The sequence below is a fragment of the Protomyctophum bolini genome (genome assembly GCF_963924005.1).
Source record: "Protomyctophum bolini genome assembly, chromosome: 21".
Classification (NCBI taxonomy): domain Eukaryota; kingdom Metazoa; phylum Chordata; class Actinopteri; order Myctophiformes; family Myctophidae; genus Protomyctophum; species Protomyctophum bolini.
The window spans coordinates 31,774,990-31,795,674 of record NC_137882.1 but is presented as its reverse complement, the minus strand read 5'-3'; the positions used below and the strand labels follow the sequence as shown (position 1 = coordinate 31,795,674).

General features: G+C 44.2%; 2 protein-coding genes across 2 annotated transcripts; one reads left to right on the top strand and one right to left on the bottom strand.

Moving 5' to 3' along the window:
• Window positions 1-5,134: 5,134 nt before the first annotated feature.
• On the top strand, window positions 5,135-13,996 carry LOC308336496 (putative cationic amino acid transporter; the record flags this gene model as incomplete). The annotated part of the gene is made up of 7 exons (XM_080793863.1): window positions 5,135-5,444; window positions 5,596-5,832; window positions 7,115-7,332; window positions 8,417-8,563; window positions 9,383-9,591; window positions 10,109-10,893; window positions 13,559-13,996. 7 exons carry the CDS (start codon window positions 5,135-5,137, stop codon window positions 13,939-13,941), a joined length of 2,289 nt encoding a protein of 762 aa, XP_080649989.1. The 3' UTR covers window positions 13,942-13,996.
• A 1,787-nt stretch (window positions 13,997-15,783) lies between these two features.
• On the bottom strand, window positions 15,784-20,347 carry cldn11b (claudin 11b). The gene is made up of 3 exons (XM_080793677.1): window positions 19,789-20,347; window positions 18,361-18,525; window positions 15,784-16,893 (listed from the first exon to the last, which is right to left on the bottom strand). Exons 1-3 carry the CDS (start codon window positions 20,012-20,014, stop codon window positions 16,631-16,633), a joined length of 654 nt encoding a protein of 217 aa, XP_080649803.1. The 5' UTR covers window positions 20,015-20,347; the 3' UTR covers window positions 15,784-16,630.
• Window positions 20,348-20,685: the final 338 nt, after the last annotated feature.

Sequence of the window (20,685 nt, the reverse complement as noted above, 5' to 3'; positions counted from 1 at the left end):
GTGTGTGTGTGTGTGTGTGTGTGCGCGTGCGCGCTCCTGCTCTAGCATCTGGTGTGCATAAAGTGGAAAGCGTTAGGAATGCCTCCACCTTACCCTGTTCTGGAAGAACGTAGATGCCAACGGTTTGGAGTAGGGTTGTCTTTCTTATCACCGTTGGTCTGCTTGTCTGCTACTCTGTTCCATGTTCTTCGTCCTTATCCCATTTTAGCACATGCTGTGAAAATATCCTATACACTGAAAAAAACGTAACTGCTTATTACTCTTGTCAAATAATGGGTATATAGTATCATTAACATCTAATTTTATGCTGTTTGCAACTTCAGCAAAATGTAAACACTTGGTATGGGTTGCATATAAAGTGTTGTGTTCGTAGTGTACATCGTGCTGCACCACATGTACCATGATTTTGTATTTGTCACCGTATTTATTTCACCATAGGCCTGTATTCTAAGCACTGAGGGTGCAAACGTTCATTCATAACTGTGTGTCTTCATCTGCCTTGCATGTGTTATCCCAGGTTGGTAATCTGACCTTCCGTATCCCATTACCTCCAGATTACAACAATACAAGACAGACACACTAACCACCACCCTCAAAACAAGGGAGATTAATCCATTTTGGGCGGGAACCCCTTCTGGTGTTTTAAGCATTGTTATGCGTTAGCTAAAAAAAAAAGAATAGACCTAAAAGCTCGTAGTGCGGCAGAGAGCAGCGCTATGAGCTTGTAGATCTGCTATTTTTCAAAAATCGTGAAAATGTGGTGCAAAACTTTGAATATATATTTCAAAACTAAAGAATTTGCTTCTGGGGGGTGTCCTCCCTGGAACTACATATTTTGAGATGGGGGTCCGTGGTCCAAAAGGGATAATTCTGGGGGTCCTTGACATGAAAAAGGTTGAGCACCACTGACATAGAAACATGGGCTTTTCAGAAAGATGTTAGGATTTAGAAGCCTTTTCTTTAATCGACCTCAGTCCAAAATGGGTTAATGATAGTCTGTTCTCATGACCAGGACTTAGGCATATCCCATTATTGAACTTCAAGATATTTACAGGGCAGGAATTAAATGAAGGCCATGGCTACAGTGCTGAGCCTTTTCAGTTTATTTGGCTTTATGCCCTTCAAAAATATATGCATATACATTTTGAGTTCACATTGCCCACCGCTATACAGTATTTGAAAATATATTTCTCCCTTGAATTTAAATAATTTCATATGTCATTGTTTTAATTGATTGCCATTTAAACAGAGGCCAAGTGGCTTTGTCCCTAAAATGATGACATTCTAGGCCCTGTTGAGAAACACTGTGATCATGGCTAGTCCTTATAGCGGAATGTGTCATAAATCCTGTATGCTGTATCCTTGCAGTGTTCCCATCTGGAGGAAAACTTTGTTTTAAAAAAGAGGAAAAAAAGGAAAGAAACCACCTCGGTTGGCTGTGGAAGCCTTCAATCACGGTGACAGAGAATGTGTGTTCACGCCAGAAGTCAAAACCTATAAGTATACTTCAAAAATAAAGTAAAAACATCACCTAATCACATGTCCCAAGTCACTGGTATGCCATCTGTCCTTTTGTATGACTGGTGTCCATTTGCTTGTGGTGTAGACGTGAAACCAAGTGACGAGAGAAACAAAAGAACACGAGACAAGACAGAGTTGGATTCAAACCCGTTTCCTCGGCTCTCACTAGGAGCATATGGTCTCTCACTAGGAGCATAATAGTCTCTCACTAGGAGCACAACAGTCTCTCCAGACAAACTGCTGGTCCCCACTTAGGGTGTCAGCCAGTTTGTCGGGTGTTCCCAAACCTCAATCAAAAATGTATTAACTTTATAGTGTACTGCACACCCAAAATACATCTCAAAGTGCAGAACAAATAATGTTTATTAGCCTTTAATGTTTATAATTTTGTTATGGCATGTTATGTATAGGCCAGGGAGTCCATTTATAGACCTGGCATCCTAGTTTAGTGTGTATAGTTTCTATTTATTTATTTTTTGATGATATGATATACTGATGATAGGTTCTTGGTTTTGTTCTACTGTACTTCTATGGATTTGATGTATTACCTCGTGTTTACCTGCTAATTGCTCTGGATGCCTAAATTGTTTACATACACAAAATGTAGACTTCTTGGTCACATGTACTCTCTCTCTGTCTCCCTCCCCCCCTCTCTCTCTCACACACACACACACACACACACACACAGTCAGCTGGTGATTTCCCACTGTTATTCCCTAAATGGGCGTGAAAGAAACACCTGTTTAGATGTAGTACACACAGATAACACACACACACGTCCCGTCATCCTACCTGACCTGACAAATGAATGATAGCTAATTAGCTATACAAACGTACTGTACCCCTGCACGTGCGCGCAGGCACACACACACACACACACACACACACTGAATAATATATTAGACTGATCACATGTAGATGTGTTTGAATAATTAACCTGCTGCTTCTGTCTCCACTCACCACCGGCGCCTCCCTCTGAGTTTAGACCCCGGCTCTCCAGCGCAGACATGGAATGAACGACATTATTTCATCACTTGTCTTTTTGATGCAAGGGGGAAACAGCAAATGAGTGAGTACAGTAGGCCTACTCCTGTATGTATGTATGTCTGTGTGGATGTTCATACTGCACTGCTGTATTCATGTCTGGCCACCGGTGTCTGTTCAGAAGCCACAGATATGTGTCTGCTGCTGATCCAGCCTGTTGCAACTTAACCCTATTTTAGGCATTACAGGCGAAAACTAAAATATAAAAAAAAGTCCAACACTTTTGAATTATTTTCAAAAATAGACGATACAGCTCTTCGAGCATTCAAGTCTTTGTACACGTGGTTAATACTAGACAGTGCTTTCACAGTTTGTGTCTTCACAGAGCTAAATATGCTAAATATCCAAGTTGTGTAGGAGTTGTAACTCTGCAGCTCCTTTTTGGCCATGGTAGGTGTAGCTTTCCGTTGTGTAAGGAGAGCTCTGCATGTCATGAATGTTTCAGAGAAGGAGTCTTGCTCTAGTGCATGAGGAGAGAGGAGCCAGTACACACCTGCGTCTTTCCCTGGCGTCCCATCTTCACCTGCATGTTCTCTGGGAAGTCATGAAGTAAACCCACAATCCTTGTTCTCAAAAAGTTGGGCTATAGGCCCCTTATATTATGTTCTAAGCAAGTGGTTCTCAAAGCTGGTGTAAAGTGGTTCTCACACTTTACATTTTCACCTAAATTAATGTGCAACAGGCAACGGCAAAACACAACAACACATACAGTAAGATTAAAAACTAAGTAAGGTAAAGGCATACGGAAAAAGTCCTGTTAAAGGATAAAACTAAGAAAACATTTTTTTTTAATGGGGTTTTAGTCCAGTTTTAAAAGGCAGAAGGCACGGGCGCCCATCGCGCGAAGCTTTGTCTTCGGGGGGAAGGTAAATGTTGTTGGAATTGGAAAATGGAACCAAATAGCCCTGTAATTTAGTTCCATTGGTACACTTCTCCGAGTTACTGACCTGTAAGGATCCATTTGGAATCCCTACAAGGAACCCTGTGTGTCTGGAGTACCTACTTTGAGAACCACTGAGTTCTTAGCAATTCACTCTACCCACCCTAGTCATTGGCCATATTCTTATGCAGCCACTTAAACTATTGGTCTGACTGTAATAGTGTTGTTCTTGTAAGTTGTTCTGAATTGGAGCATCAGTGGAGTTAAAGGTCAGAATGAAAGTGTTTTATTGTAAGTCACTGAGCACTGCCAGGTCAGATTAACCTACTGTGTAGAGACAGTAGGTCTCTATACTACTGTATAGAGACAGTAGATCTCTATACAGTAGGCCAGGGGTGCTCACACATTTTTGACTTGATCTACATTTAAAATGACCAACTAAACAATCTACCCACCCAAAGAAATATTATCCAACTGCTGAGCTGCCGTTAGTTACACTGTCGTTACATATAAGACAAACACACTTGGAATAGGAAATAGAGGGGGTAAATTGAATTGTTATAGTATTTTCTGATAAATTGTAATACTAATGATGTTTGTGTGCAACACTCTTGAAAACAAAGAATTGCATTGTGGGTTCGAGCTGATCGAGCAATCAATCAAGTCACCTTAATTCAAGTGGTGGTTTTTTTTATATTTAAATTATATATTTTTTAGGGCATGCCATGTGATCTACCTGCACAGCCTTTGTGATCTACTGTCTGGGCACCCCTGCAGTAGGCTGTAACAGAGCTGTTTCTCACACAACTTCATGTGTGGAATCTCAAACATTTCTTTGCTTTGATTAATATATTCCTTTTAATCTTAGCACTTTAATAGTTGATGCTTGTACAGACAAAAGCAAAAGCATCATGGAAAATTAGATGACTATTTATAATGACTAACATTCGATGCCACGTCACGGTCCGTCACGGACCCCGGGTTCGACTCTCGGATGTTACATTGGTGCTGTGACCTGGATTGGGTTTTCCAGTGGGTGGGGGGGGGAGTCAAAGTAGCTCAGCCTGAAGCCCAAAAGCTTAAAATTGTTCCTGGTCAATGGTGGATTCCCCCTTAAAAGGGCAGTAGATGTTTGATTTCCCATGCATGGGGGACCAGGGTTCGAATCTCAGGTGTTACACTTACTTGGGGCAATATGCGAGAGTAACAAAATCAGAAAGTAGCCTAAGGAACTTTCCTTGGCAAGAGTACCTAGACATACAGGACTAACATTTGTACAATGAGACATTGTAGGAAGATAAAGACAGTAGACATCTAGATTATCTACAGTTTAGATATTCCTATGTAAATAATATCGACAATGTGTGGTAATGACATGCTAGATGAAGGAAAAGATGCTATGTTTTGCAAAGTGTTGTATTTTTCACAGCGCAGAAAGATGCAACTGTGTTTTCTCTCTGTCTTTCCTATACAGAATCTTGGGAGAGATGACTCCTGGTGGTCTTGAAGGCTCCATCTGAGGACGATAGGAGGAGAGGTCGAGGACGCTTATGAGGGAAGAATGAATGAGGAAAGAATGACAGATGGGAGTTAAAGAGTGAAAAGGAGATACGAATAGAGGAAAGCATCCCACGAACAACACACACACACACACACACAGACACACAGACACACACACAGACAGCAACAATGGCAACAGCTTGGTTGGGCCGAGTGGCCTGGGGGAACGCCTGGTACAACGTGTACTCGCGCCTGCTGCGCACCAAGCCCGTGGGGGCGATGAGCCACGACTCCCACGACGGAGGCCTGACGGAGGTGAAGGAGGGCGCCGGGGCGGGCCTGGCCAAGGTGCTGACCACCGCCGACCTGGTGTCGCTGGGCGTGGGCAGCTGCGTGGGCACGGGCATGTACGTGGTCGCCGGGCTGGTGGCCAAGGCCACGGCGGGGCCCGGGGTCATCCTGTCCTTCATCATCGCGGCGATGGCGTCCATACTCTCAGGTGAGAGACGCGCGGAGACGCGCCTGCGGTTGTGCGTCTTTGTGGGTGCCAAATGTTAACATTTGCAATTGTTTTCCCCAAAATGTAAAAAGTAATTTATGTATTGTGTGTGTGTGTGTGTGTGTGTGTGTGTGCGCGCCCCCCCCTATAGGTGTGTGTTACGCGGAGTTCGGCGTCCGCGTTCCCAAGACCACCGGCTCCGCCTACACCTACAGCTACGTGACGGTCGGAGAGTTTGTGGCGTTTTTCATCGGCTGGAACCTGATCCTGGAGTACCTGATTGGTACGGCGGCGGGGGCGTCGGCGCTCAGCAGCATGTTTGACTCGCTGGCCAATCACACCATCAGCCACTACATGATCACACACGTGGGGACAATCAGAGGCCTCGGTCAGTGTGTGTGTGTGTGTGTGTGTGTGTGTGTAATTGTATTACTATACTTTTGAGGGTAAAATGTGCATTGATTCATTCATCCATCCATCTTCAACTGGAATCGGGACGCAGGGGTAACAGTTCATATATAGAGAGCTCCAGACTCAACTTACTCCTGGGGGATCCTGAGGTGTTCCAAAGGAAGGTGAAGGCCAGTGTGGAGATATAATCCCCCCCCCCATCTGGTCCTTGGTCTGCCAGGGGGATCTCCTCCCAGTGGGACCTCCCAGACCTATATGGAGATGTTTGGGAAGCATCCGTTCCGTTCGGTTAGATGCTGCCTGAACCACCTAAGCTGGCTCCTTTCCATGTGAAGGAGCAGCGATTTTACTCTGAGTCTCTTGTGGATGATATACTTTCGGCCGATTGTATCCGCAGTCTTTTGGTCATGACCCACACTTCATGACGATATAGGTGAGAGTATAGGAATGAGCTTTGCCTTAATTCTGGCTCAGCTCTTTTTTCGTCACAACAGTGCGTTACAGAGACTGCTGTACCGCACTGCTGCTGCTCAGATTCTCCCCCTCCTCACGAACAAGACCCAAAGAAACTTTTAAACTCCTTCACCTGGGGCAAAGTTTCGATCCGTCGGTTTCCTGCTGAGAACCATTTGGCCTCAGATTTGGATGCTGATCCTCATCCCAGGCTCCACACAAACTGATCCCGTCACCACCAAGTACTGAATTGAATTTGAGAAATAAGAAAGGAGGAAAATTGTCCTGGTCCCTCACAAAATAAATGGTTGTTTAATGGTTAAAAAGTTTAAGGGATAACTAGGGTTACAGTTACAGTATAGGAAAATATTCTGTTTGGGGTTAGGGTTATAGGATTGGTTGGGGCGCCAGTGTCATGCACCGAAAATGGCGAATGTACAAGCAAAAATATTAGTGTCAATTATATATAATATAAGGTCATTAAGAGTAATAATAGATAATAATAAATAAATAAATAATGATAATTCATTATGAAAGTAGATCTGTCAAAACATTTAACCCATTCTGAACGGGAACCCATATTGGTGTTAGCATCATGTCGTGCTTTAGCTATTGAAAAATAGCAGATCTACGAGCTTGTAGGTCTGCTATTTTTTTTAAATCGAAGAACGACTGACATTTTTAGAATCTGATCTCAGGTCAGAATGGGTTAAATCAGACCAGTGTGTGTCCAGTGGAAACCTCGTGTGAATCTGATCTCAGGTCAGAATGGGTTAATAACTCTCCTCTCTGTCTACGTCTCATAGGTAAGGGGGAGGACACGTACCCGGACGTGTTGGCCCTGTTCATCGTGCTGACGGTGACAGCCATCATTTCTCTGGGCGTTCGTAACTCCGTGAGCTTCAACAACGTCCTCAACGTGGTCAACCTGGTGGTCTGGGTCTTCATGATCATCGCAGGGCTTTTCTTCCTGTCCACCAGCAACTGGGAAGGAGGCAGGTTCCTCCCCTATGGCTGGTCTGGGGTAAGACATGATATATACGCTTCTGTCTCTCTATACGCCTTAAGTAGTTTACTCCAAAAATGTCTTATTTTCTTAAAAAAGGGTCGTCGGGACACGCTGTCAGGATGGATTAGCAGCCTTTTTTGCCCGCGGACCCGGACCAAAATGTCTTATTGTCTTATCAATTACACACCCCATGAAGCTTTGAATTCGTAGAGATTTTTCATTTTGTATAGGTCGCATTTCCTAAACCAATAATTTGATGAGCGGGTCGAATCAAATCGTTGGCTTAGGAATGCAACAAAACCCAAAATATTTATAATTTTGGGGTGAACTATACTCCTTTAACCACTTACACGCTTAAAGTACCACTTCACCAACCTTTTTTGACATACATTGAGAGGATGAACGCGGCTGACATCAGCAATCCTTAACTTGTTACACTGACCCTACTGTAATTGTTTTATTTTATTTTATAATTATTTTATATATATATATTATTTTATTTATTTATTTATTATTATTATTATTTCTTTGCATACTTCTATTATGTCTATGTATATTTGTATGTGCCTTTTATTTCATATGGTGCAAGATACCGGGCGTGAACTCTGGGGGGAGGGGAGGGGGGAAAATTTTTGTATAATATTTTCACGTGTGAAAAATGTATAAAAAAACTTTGATAAAAAAAAAAGTACCACTTCACAACTTTTCAACCTATCTTCATATAATTGGTCCTCACTAATAATCATGATAAAATGGCACAAAAAATGTTCTACTCAGTCTGTGTCTCATAAGAGGGCTGTGGGTCGAGTTTGTTTTACAAAAATGTTTACTTTTCAGGACTAGAAAGCCTGCAGTTTCCATTAGCTTGGATTCCCCATCGATGTTGTCACTGGTGGACAGGTTTCTGAACTGCCTACAGCCCTCCTATGAGACACAGACTGAGTAGAAAATAATTGTGCCATTTTATCATGATTATTAGTGAAGATAGATTGAAAAGTGGTGAAGTGGTCCTTTAAGCACTTCTTAAACCCTCCCAGCGCGCCACAATGGGACGTGTTGTGAGCTTGTAGATCTAATCACCATGGCTATACCTGTCCAGGTGATGAGGGGCGCGGCCACCTGCTTCTACGCCTTCATCGGCTTCGACATCATCGCTACGACCGGAGAGGAAGCCAAGAACCCCTACACCTCCATCCCTTATGCCATCACCGCATCGCTGGTCGCCTGCCTCACCGCCTATGTGTCTGTAAGTAATGTTATGCACACACACACACACACACACACACACACAACCCGGGCAGCCTGTCAGCTGCTATGTTAAGATGTTTATTGACCAATCAATCCATTGTGTTCCGGTTTGGGGACCAATGGAATGGTTGTATATATTTTAAGTTCCTATTTTAAAAACTCGAAACTTGAGTCCTCAAGTTTTGAAAGAAAAAATCACACACGTGTGAACTGGGTGGTGCAATTTCCCCCTCTCTCTCTCTCTCTCTCTCTCTCTCTCTCATTAGAGACACAGCACTACCCCTCTCTCTGTTTCTGGCGCCCCCTACTGCTATTAATAAGTCACATACTCGTGCTCATTCAGGTACACAAACAGGTACACAAACGGGTACATACACGGACATTGCTGGTTGTAGGAGTGGTTGCACCACTCAAAAAAGTATCATGTAAGGATATTTTTGTTTTTGTTTTATTTATTATCTTTTAATAATACTTTCTTAAATTATCATCGATAAAGATAGCCTGATGAAGGCCGAAACGTTGCTGTATCCCTGAAATAAAATGTGGTCACTGCATTTGAAGACAGTGTGCAGGTGTTTGTTCCTTTTTCATTTTTGGGGCACCGTACCGTACCCTCTCCTATATGCACCTGTCGCCTGTAGGTGTGCAAAAGCCTTGCTTTTTCTTAAATTATCATCAAAGTCTTCGCCGTACCTTTCGGCCCACATGTTGGGAATTGCTGAATGTCAAGCATTGCTCCCTGCATGGCCTTCCTTCCTTGTGGTGTGCAGGTGAGTGTGATCCTAACCTTCCTTCCTTCCTTCCTTGTGGTGTGCAGGTGAGCGTGATCCTGACCCTGATGGTTCCCTACGAGCTGATCGACGGCTCGGCTCCTCTCATGGAGATGTTCGCGGTGCACGGCTTCCTGTGGGGGAAGTACACGGTGGCGGTGGGCTCCATAGCGGGCCTCACGGTGTCCCTGCTGGGCTCGCTGTTCCCCATGCCCAGGGTCATCTACGCCATGTCCAGCGACGGACTGCTCTTCAGGTGAACGCAGTGATTTTATATAGCTGTTGTTAGACATAGATTACATTATGTTTACACAGTTTACATATAGATACTCCACTGTTACGTTCTTAGTTTATACATGATTCATGATAAGTACTTTTTGTATGCCGTGTTTTTGTTAATGTAAATCGCTCTGGATTAAGAGCGTCTGCTAAATGCCTAAATTGTAAATTGTTATAATGGACTCTATGCATATACGACATGCCATTTTGGAAAGAACTTGGGTCCCATTTTCATAGTCTTTAACTTTCTTTTACTTAGTTGGGGGAATTAACCCCGGACATCCCAGTTTCAGGGTGGACACTCTAACGAAGAGGCCACTGAGCTGGTAGCCTTTCCCCGAATGTTCACCTTCCTATTATAACATGTCCAGAGTATAGGGACGCTATAGGGTTCATGTGGTTGTAGGCTCACAGAGAAATCTCCTCGTTTCTGTCTGTGTGTGTGTGTGTGTGTGTGTGTGTGCATGCGCGCGCGTCGTGTCGTGTCTTCGCAGGGCCCTGGCGAACGTGTCGGCCTTCACGCACACGCCCATCCTGGCGTGCGTGGTGTCGGGCGCCCTGGCGTCCGTCCTGGCGCTCCTGGTCAGCCTCCGGGACCTGATCGAGATGATGTCCATCGGCACGCTGCTGGCGTACACGCTGGTGAGCGTGTGCGTGCTGCTGCTGCGCTACCAGCCCGACCAGCAGACCGACATCACGCACCAGTACGGCTCCCAGGACGACCTCAGTAAGCAGCACCCCGTCGACGGCGGCGGCGGGGCGCTCCCCCCCGCCAGTAAGGAGGACCCGGAGGAGGCGTCCTCCTCGTCGTACCACACCGGCGGCGCCGAGGCGGGCGACAGCGACGACTCCGCCTTCACCACGGGCCACGCCTCCCCGCTGAAGAGGCTCCTGGGAGGCCACTACTACACCCTGCGCCTGCGGCTGGGCATCCCCGACGCCTCGGCCCGCCCCACGCCGGACACGGGCCGCACGGTGACCCGCTGCACCCTCCTCCTCTTCGGCACGTCCTTCCTCATGTGGGCCACGGTCATCTTCGGCGTGGAGCACGGCCACGGAGTCGGCGCGGCCCTCTCGGGGATGCTGGCCACGATGATGGTCAGCAGCATGGTGTCGCTGTTCATGGTGATCCTGCGGCAGCCGCAGAGCGGGACGGTGCTGCCCTACATGGCGCCCTGCGTGCCCTTCGTCCCCGTGGCGGCCATCTTGGTCAACAGCTACCTCATGCTCAAGCTGTCGCCGCTCACCTGGATTCGCTTCACTGTCTGGTGCATCATAGGTGAGTCGCTGTGGGAACGACACTGGTTATAGAAACGTTGTTCTTAGACCACTGTTACTCATAACGTCTGGTCCGGGGTGTAGAGTAGGATAGCAGCGACACGCTTTGATCTCGCCGCAAAGTGGGTGTCTATGGGCTGTAAGTTCCAAACTTTGCTCCTGTGGCTGGAACTATCCCATTGAGATAGAATGAGCACTTCCGCATTCCATTGTTACAATGGGAGTCAACGCTATAGTGTCGCCACTCTCTTGCTATATATTACTCTGGGCCAGGTAGGGCTCACATAATGGGTCGGGTGCGGACATCACTAGCGTCTTTCTGCCAGTGTGTTTACCTCACTTCCTACTTCCTGATGATGAGCAGGAAGTAAACAAATCACATTGGCTTTCACCTAGACATAGAGAAAGGTATAGGCGCCTCCTTCGGGCTCTGGAGCGTGTGTACTCAAGAGGTGCTTCACTAGTCTCGTGTAGCCTGTTAATTATTGCGAGAGGCAGCATCTTGCAAGTGGCAAGCAACGCGAGACCTAGTGCTTCACAGAAGCTGCCGCGTGCGTCACGGAAAAGACGCGCTGTGATTGGACAGTAGTCACTTGAGTGGCAGCGTGGCGTAGCGTGCCTTCCGCACTTCCACCCTCGCGCCGATACGCGTCACAACAATGAACTGCAGCGAGGTGAGGCGTCTATTGTTTTTGATATGGGCTTTCCCCTATTGGCTAGGTCCCATTGAGCATATAGCTGTCCCCTATTGGCTAGGTCCCATTGAGCATAGCTGTCTATCTAATGTCATTATGTCTCTCCTATCAAGGTTTATTCTACATAGAACAATGTAGATTATTTATTGAATATTATCCATATAATGTCTGAGGATCTGATCTAAAACATAATCAATCCAGTCAGCTAGTGTTCAACTTATGTCTTAAGTTATTTGCTATCCTTTAACAAAGTAAATGTTTTTATTTTTTAATTTTATGCTCTCAGTAGTAAGAATTTGCGTGCGTACATTTGTGGGTAGGTGTTAATGAGTGAATATTATCAGAGTTTCCATTCCACTGAAGCAATTCGTAGACATATTTCTACTCTTGTTTGCCCCAATCTTTTTCTTGCACTACGTAAGGTATTTTACCGTCTAGTAATATGTACAAAGGAGGAAAAACAGCTCGCTTCAAGATGTGTAGCCAGACATCTGTATCGTCAACATCTGTAGTTGGTTGGCTACGCAAAGAGAGTAGTAGAATCTTCTTCTGTAACAAATCAGAGACGATCATCTGTCCACCTGTGAGCTTTCACCTCATGCCTGGCTCTCCTCTGTTGGCATGTGTTTATTGCTAGGTTACATGGAATTTCTCTAGGATAAACATTGGCTTAGTTGGACACATATCATTGCTGTCGGGCAGAAACCTCTCTATATTTCAACATTTAATGTTGAAATATATTTAGTATTTAGTATTTAGTATATATTTAGTATTACCAAGAGCTTCTGACTGTAACAGTGTACATTATACACGTCACATGTACATTAGATACATTGGGACACAGTTGCATTTCCTGAAAAGTACTGTTCTGGAATCTTTTGGAGAGCACTTATAACACAGTTAAACAACATAATGAGACAGACACAATTCAGAGTTTTAAAGTATTCAAATCTTGTATTCGAATACGAAGCCAGCAATGAACTGAAAGCGTTGCAATGGAACACCATGTACTGGCTCAACACAACTCAGTCAGACTTCAGCTTAAAATACCTTCCTACTCCCTCAGGGAGAGTAGGTGGGTCTTAACACATGAGACAATGGGAATAAGACCCCCTCAGACCACACAAGTCACAGGTCAAATGTCCGTATAAGATAATAATGGGACAGAAAACAACCTCTCATATAGTTTAGTTTTCCCATGAGTGATTTGATCTCCTTAAATGCATAATTTAGGTATTCCACATTTCCGCGACAGTATACGTTTTAGAAATACCCGGTTTTTCACTGCATGAAATGAAAACCATCCAGACCAATCCTATATTATGCAACAGTAAAATACACAAATCCGTCAGTCACTCTGTAGAAGTGTGTGGGACGACCACCACAGGTTAATCCACAGCGTCCGTGTCATCGGGGGGCAGTATAACTCAGAGCATGTGTTTTTGAAGATTATATGGTCTGCAGTGGTGGAAAGTAAGTATATATAAGTACACCTTTTGAGGTACTTTTACTTTATTTGAAAACTTTTTAGTTACAAGTTACTTTGTAGATTTATAGTATGATTAGATATTTATTATAAAAACATACATTCACCAATTAAGCCCTATTTTATACTTAGTGTTTTTGAAAATTGTTGCTTGTATATCTGCAATTTTCGGACTTCTGACTACGTATATAACTTGGGACGCACCTTCTCCACGAGTACTTTTGCTTGCACTTTTCCCTCAACTAAACATTGTGTGCACCTCGATGTTAAATTGGCTATTCTTTTTTGAAAAATGTGAAGAAATAGATTAAATAATGCAACATATACCTGATTTGAACATCAGGTATATGTTGCAAATCCACAGTTTCTACAAAACCATCATTATGGGCCAAATCACCATGAAGTTGTAAAAGGTACATTTAGGTCTGATAATGCTGTGTCGTTGCTCTCTCTCTCTCTCCCTCCCCCCTATATGTACACCACAGGTCTGTTGATCTACGGCTGCTACGGCATCTGGAACAGCACGCTGGAGCTCAACGCCCGCGAGGAAGAGGCCCACACCAGCTCGTACCACCGCTACGACGACCAGCTGGACGACAGCTTCGCGCCGGGCGACGAGGAGCGCGAGGAGACGCCGTACCAGGGCTGGTCGGCGGAGAAGAAGGGCTACCACGACCAGCAGCAGCAGCAGCACGACCAGCAACACGACCAGAACGAGCAGGACCAGAACGAGGAGAACGAGTACGACGATGTGGACGTGGACGGGGACCAGCAGGGCTACCAGACGGGGCCCCAGCAGAACTCGTCCCGAGGCCCCAGCAGCAGGTCGCGGGGACAGACCAATCCCGGCTTCTTTGACGAAGACTAAGGGCTATAAGTGCTAAGTCGCTGTTTTCTGGATGCCCAGTCTGAGGAACACCAAAGTGGGGTTACAAACAACAGACGACTTTTGGGTCTATGGGCTGTATTTTGCGTGTCTTAAGTACCAGGTCTTATTACCTAACTTGAGTAAACTAAAAACCTGGAGGCGTGATCAATGCCATTTGGCTATTCTGAGTGGCCAAAGAGCATTGATCACGCCTCCAGGTCTTTAGTTTACTCAAGTTAGGTAATAAGACCTGGTACTTAAGACACGCAAAATACAGCCCTATAACTCTGAGAGCTTACACATGGAACTGAATATTCGGTTCCATTTGTACACTTTCAGAGTTAAAATAACATGGGAGGATTTCACAGTTGATTGGGGTCCCCCAGAGATAAATAAATATGTATCAAAATGCCTGTGGGGGGGGGACCGTGGCCTATAATGCATATCAAACTGGAGGTCCTTGAAGGGAAAAAAGGTCGGGGGAAACACTGGACTAAGTTATCTCAGCAGTGTGCCACACAGAGTTGACGGGGTGCTGACATAACGTATGCCGTAAATCCTATTTATTATTGAAATGAGATTGTAATGTGTTTTAACTAGTATTTTAAATGTTAAATGAGAATGAGTGCTCTGTGCTTTTGGTTTGATGGGAATAAAATGTCTCGTGAGTGAATTGGATGACACTGCCTTCCTGTACTATACACTGTAGGTGCAGAGATAATATGACCCACGGTGTTCCTTCATCCGGAGATGCCCAATCACGTGCCATGGACGTTGTCTTCATCGGGTTTTGTCAAATCTGTTGAGTACCATGAAGTGGTCAGACACGTTTTTCACGATTTTATGTTTTGTTTTATTTTATTGTCAGTTATTTTTGGAGGCATTTTAAGCCATTATTTGATAGAGAATGGAAACACAGAGAGAGAGAGAGAGAGAGTAGGAGAGTGTCATGCAGCAATTGGTCCAGCTGGTTGAGCATCGAACCAGGGACTTTGATCAGGTCACCCCTGATTCTCCATTTCATTCTTTTTTTTAACTTTTACTTATTTCTTTTACTGCATACCAGTCCTACATTCAGACGTCCTGAGATGGATGTCACTGGGCAGTTTCCCGTGACATTTTTTCCGAATTTGTTCCCATGCTCTGGGTGGAGGGCGGAACACAAATTGATAATATAGCCAAATACAGATATTGCAACAGCACGAGGTAAGGACCAGCAAAAAATGAACACACACGCACACACTACCGAAGACGGTACTTTTAATGTTTGGATCCGAATCATGTCGGTATACCACTGAGTACCAGTTCACTTAAAAACAGGATATAATGTCTTATACACAGATCGATTTGCAAATAAGAGTCAGACTCCGAAAGGGTTCATGCATTAAATTACAGCCCGGTATCTCGTCATTACTCATGTAATTTGTTCTTGTGCCTTTTCTCCCACACGTCTGAAAACCAATTATTAACCTCAAAGAAGAATAACTTCTGTGAAATGAAATGTGTCTTGATTAATCAAACTTTATTTATAGTACTTATTTATAGTATTTATAGATACATTGGTTATACTGTATTGTGCTGAAACTACATGTAAAGCTAGGATAATTTACAGCAATGTGTTGTGATTGTGTACAGTATCATGCAGGGCCTGGGAAGAGATTACAGGCATGCATAGTTACATAATACATACCAATCCATCTCTACACCAGGTGATTTCCATTAATTCATACAAGATTACAGGCATACATGGTTACATTACCACCAATCCATCTCTATACACCAGGTGATTTCCATTAATTCATACAAGATTACAGGCATACAAACATGGTTACATACCAATCCATCTCTACACCAGGTGATTTCCATTAATTCATACAAGATTACAGGCATACATGGTTACATTACCAATCCATCTCTACACCAGGTGATTTCCATTCATTCATGGATATATGGCGTAGTAGCGTCAAGCAGAATGTTTTTAGCTGACTTAAAAGTCCAAACACCAGCTTTTCTCTTCAATCACGATCCCTGGCTAGAACTACAATATACAGCTACATTATAGTACTATACAGCGTCATATGTACTGACATTTTCAAGAATGACATTCCACACACAGACGCAGTGGTGGAAGAAGTAGATTTATCACTTGAGTAAAAAGTAGCAATACCACTACTACGAGTAAGAGTCGTGTATTAAAAATGTACTTGAGTAAAAGTACAACAATACTGGCATCAAAACATACTTACAGTAACAAAGTAAAAGTACTAACATCTTACAGTAACGAAGTAAAAGGACTAAAATCTTTCAACAATGTATCAAACATTTTCTAAAATACCCGGTCTCCAACCTCGTCAATCAGCTTAGTATAAAATGGGGTTTAACGTGGTTAATGCGTCAAAAGTACAATATTAGCCTCTGGGATGCAGTCGAGTAGAAATACGTAAGTATTGAAAAATGGAACATGGTAAAGTAAATTTACCTACAAATTATACTTAAGTAAACAGTACTTCAATACAAAAACTTCAGTAACAAAGACTACACGCTTCTCCCCCAACATCAGAACTTTGTTCGGAGTAGAATATAATTACAAAAGACAAAAAGAAACGACGATGGTGTCTTTTGAAGCATGTATATATAGCCAGCCCCTCCTTCAGCGTGCGCTCCGCTCGGATCCGCCAACCTCTCCCTTTCACACGTGCACGCTCTTGGCGTGGTTGGCCGGGGGGTCGGACATGCCCCCCTGCCCCCTGGAGTAGTAGAAGCTGTTCTCCCGGCGCGGGTTCAGGTTGGCCGCGGGGTCAATGCCGTTGCAGCACAGGATGGCGGAGCCCCCCAGGAGGCAGAGGCCCGAGCCCACCCAGCCGGCGTAGAGGGAGAAGCCGAAGGACATCAGGCCCTCGTTCTGGTGAGCGCCGATGGGGAACCAGACGGTGGCGACCACGCCGCAGATGGCTATTGGACGAGAGAGACGAGAGAGAAATGATATAGGTAAGCTTAAAACCCATTTTGGGGGCGGGAACCCCCTTTTTGGTGTTAACATTACGTTGTGCTTTAGCTAATGGAAAAAAAGCAGATCTACCAGCTCGTAGCGCGCCACCGAGTGGCGCGCTACGAGCTTGTAGGTCTGCTATTTTAGAAAAATCGAAGAACGACTGACATATAGGAACATAGCTTTTTCAGAAAGCTGTCGGGATGTAGAAGACATTTTTAGAATCTGATCTCGGGTCAAAATGGGTTAAAGGGCCACTTCACCCCTTTTGCAACCAAAGCTTATTTTAATGATGTTTTAGGACACAAGAAACACTTTCCTGGTGGTTTTTATGTGTATGTATGTAATCTAAAATATATCGAAATCATATCCACTACTGTAGGAGTGCGTGTGTGTGTGCGCGCGTTCAGCTGTCACTCTGACTGTGTGTGTGTTCTATGCCTGTTGACAGGGGACTACCGGTCCTCCCCCAGAGGAGGCAGGCCTCGCTGAGAGAGCAGCCCAGGCAGGGTGAGGCGAGGCTGGGCTTCAACCTGAGCCTCCTTCCCCTGACCCCCTCCTCCACGCCCGCTATAGCACTGCTTCAACCAAGGGTGAGTTCTCAACACAAGTATATGAATCTCACAATGTACGGTAGGGGAGGATTACATGTGAACTCCATTGGAAGAGGTCAGTGTCCATTTTTGTTGTGTCAAGACCTTTGTCTGATCGGAAAGTTGGTTGTTTACTCGTTGCATCGTGGCTACGAGCAGTGTATCCTCTTTCTTCAGTGAAAGTTATACTGTACTAGTCCATGCCCAGTCAAACTGGGGGTCCTTGCAATTAAACGGATTGAGAATCACTGCTAGAGCCATTAAAGGGACACTTCACCCTTTTTGCAAAAAAATATATGTTAATGACGTTTAGAAGCTTTAGATCACTTTCCTGGGGGTATTTATGTGTGTAATATGTGGTTTTAGATATTTTAGATTGTAGCAGTGAGCCTGTTGTCTCTGATGTCATGGACACTGGTCTCACTACCTTCCTGGACTACAATTCCCATAATTCTTTGGTGCACTGCTCCTCCTTGTGGATAGGGGGGAGAGCTGTCTTACTGAGACAACATGTAGTCCAGGAAGGAAGTGAGCCCAGTGTCCATGACATCAGAGACAACAGGCTCACTGCTACAATTTAAAATATCTAAAACCACATATTACACACATAAAGACCCCCAGGAAAGTGTTCTAAAGCTCCTAAACGTCATTAACATATATTTTTTTGCAAAAAGGGTGAAGTGTCCCTTTAACATCCCCGTCCCTGGCATATCTTTGGGATTTAAATGGGGGGTGGTCCGCGAGCTAATTAGTGTCAATTTGGCGGTCCTTGGCATGAAAAAGTATATATACTGTGCCAGTGTAACTTTGGCTGGAGTCAGCTCCTCCCTCACATACCCATAATCAACATGAGAACCCCTCCCACTCTGGCTCTGCGCTGTTTGATCTCGGATGTGTCGCTGACGAGTCTGACGCAGGGCATGGCCATGAGCATCAGCAGCATGGCTGGCAGACCCAATATCGACGCACAGATCATCAGAGCACGCGCCGTCTGGATGTAAGCTGAGGGAAGGCCGAGACAGATAGAGCCAGAGAGAGAGAGACACATAAGAGTTACACAAGTGGAGAAAAAAAGATTGAATGCAAAGATATTTTTAATTAATCTTATTTTAATGAATAAAGCATTAGTTTAACCAATCTTTGGAGTATGTTAATACAAATTGGGGTCTTGGGACCCCCAGGGGTCCTTGGAAGGGTTCTAGGGGGGTCCCCAGTAAAATCTAGTTAATCTAGCATAATGTGTTAAACCATGCACTTTATCCCTATTTTATATTACGGCTATTAAAAGAATGCTGATCTACAACCACACAAAGTGTTGTAATGCAACTTGTGCGCGTAGATCTGCTCTTTTTAAAGAATCCGAAAAGTCTTGAAAACAATCTGAAGATCTTTTAATAATGGAAGTCTTTCTCTTCCACTGTACTTTTCCCAGTGAGAAATTGTTCTCCAGTGTTTGATAGCAGGACACTGTCCGGTTTGTTTGAAGCAGCAGACAGCACACCGGATTAGATATACTGTGTCGCCATCTTTATTGTAGTTTGGACGTCGTTGCAATTGCCTCTCTCTCCACCGAGAGAGAGACAACGGAATGTACACATTATATATATTATAAATAATTGATACATGCTGAGGACCCCCATTTGAGAAGACTTGTTGTTACATTAGACATACAGTTGTCTACTTTAGATTAGGAGACAACAGTGGAGAGAGTGATCTGAATTGTTATGCATTCTCTCATTGGGCTAATTTGTGAAATAACAGTGAAATTAAACTTTTTATGTATTTATTTATTATTAATTAATTGTTTTTTTTTCTGCTGAGGACTCACTGGAACCCAATCAAGGGCCACTGGGGGTCTCACTTTGAGAACCACTAACACCACTGAGTTGCTGTAGTGTGCACGCACGCAGGCACGCACACACACACTTAACATGCATCACGTACAACTGCTTTGATGAACCATTTCGAATCTCTTGCATACAGTGCAAGTTTTTAATCTGCATAATTCATCTCTCTCCCCCTCTCCAAAATAGCAGATCTACAAGCTCAGAATGAGCACCATTCAACAGAACACAAAACCTGAAATTGTAATGAACATCTATAAGTGTTATTTGACCTAAACATTATAGCATAATAGCCTATCTCTCCAATTTGCACACCAAACATAACCTCCTCTCTCATTCGTCCACTAACACTCACATTCTGTTTGTTTTTTTGTTTTTTTTCACGTTGACATATTTGCACAGCACATTATTATAGTCCTACCTGGTAAGGTAAGGATCTGGTTGAGCGCGACGCAGTGATAGAGCGCTGGCGAGATGACGCACTCCGCCCAGAGCCCCCGGGACCCCAGCTCGTCCATGCGGACGCATGTGTTCACAGAGTAGTCGCACGTTCGGACCCAGTCGTTGGTCGCCGTGCCGACGATCACCCCGACCCAGCCTGCGCAACTCGCCATGATGCCTGTGATCTGCCTGCACATGAGCGCCATTGGGAACCGCCGTGCGTAATGCGCGCGTCCTGGAGAAATGATCGCCCCGGTATACGCCTCCCGCAAGAAATAAAGATGAAAATTGGAAAAAGCTAATTTTGATATTCCGATTGAGGCTAATCTTCAGATGTAGGTGTAGAAATTCTTGTTTTTCTTTTCCAGACTCTGGGAAAAAATCTGATTTCTTTACTAGAACTGAACTGAAGTGTGAGTTGTAACTAAAGTTATAGCCTTAGCTAAAACATAAATTAAAAGAAAATAAAAAGTGTAAATTATATATCCTGACTGTATTGCTGTATTCCTGTATTGCGTTTCGTGTGCCTCTGGCTGGTAGAAAAATGCACAGAATCAGATTGACAGGGTGTGGTAGGGCGGAAAAAAAAACAACTTTCAGCCCGAATCTTAAACCAATCAGAACTCTTCTCAGATCCCATTCCTAACCTAAACCAGATATAGAGAGCTGCATATCTTAGCTACTTATGAAACAGAACTTGATAGGCGGAAAATATTGTTGGCTTCAATCGAAAATCTGAAAATTATGAACAAAATGCAGATATCCATAGAATATTGAAATATTTGTCCCATAATAACCAAACTGAACTGTTTTATTTCGGTGCACCACCCCCCCCCCCCCCCCCAACAAAACGAGCAGCACATATTTGAGGTCCCGT

Excerpts from the sequence above, each read along its gene's own strand:
- cldn11b (XM_080793677.1), bottom strand. The coding sequence starts at position 20,014 with ATGGCGCTCATGTGCAGGCAGATCACAGGCATCATGGCGAGTTGCGCA. Across the intron at positions 18,526-19,788 it reads CCAGATCCTTACCTTACCAG|CTTACATCCAGACGGCGCGT; the intron begins GTAGGACTATAA and ends GCCTTCCCTCAG. Across the intron at positions 16,894-18,360 it reads GGTTCTCATGTTGATTATGG|CCATCTGCGGCGTGGTCGCC; the intron begins GTATGTGAGGGA and ends CTCGTCCAATAG.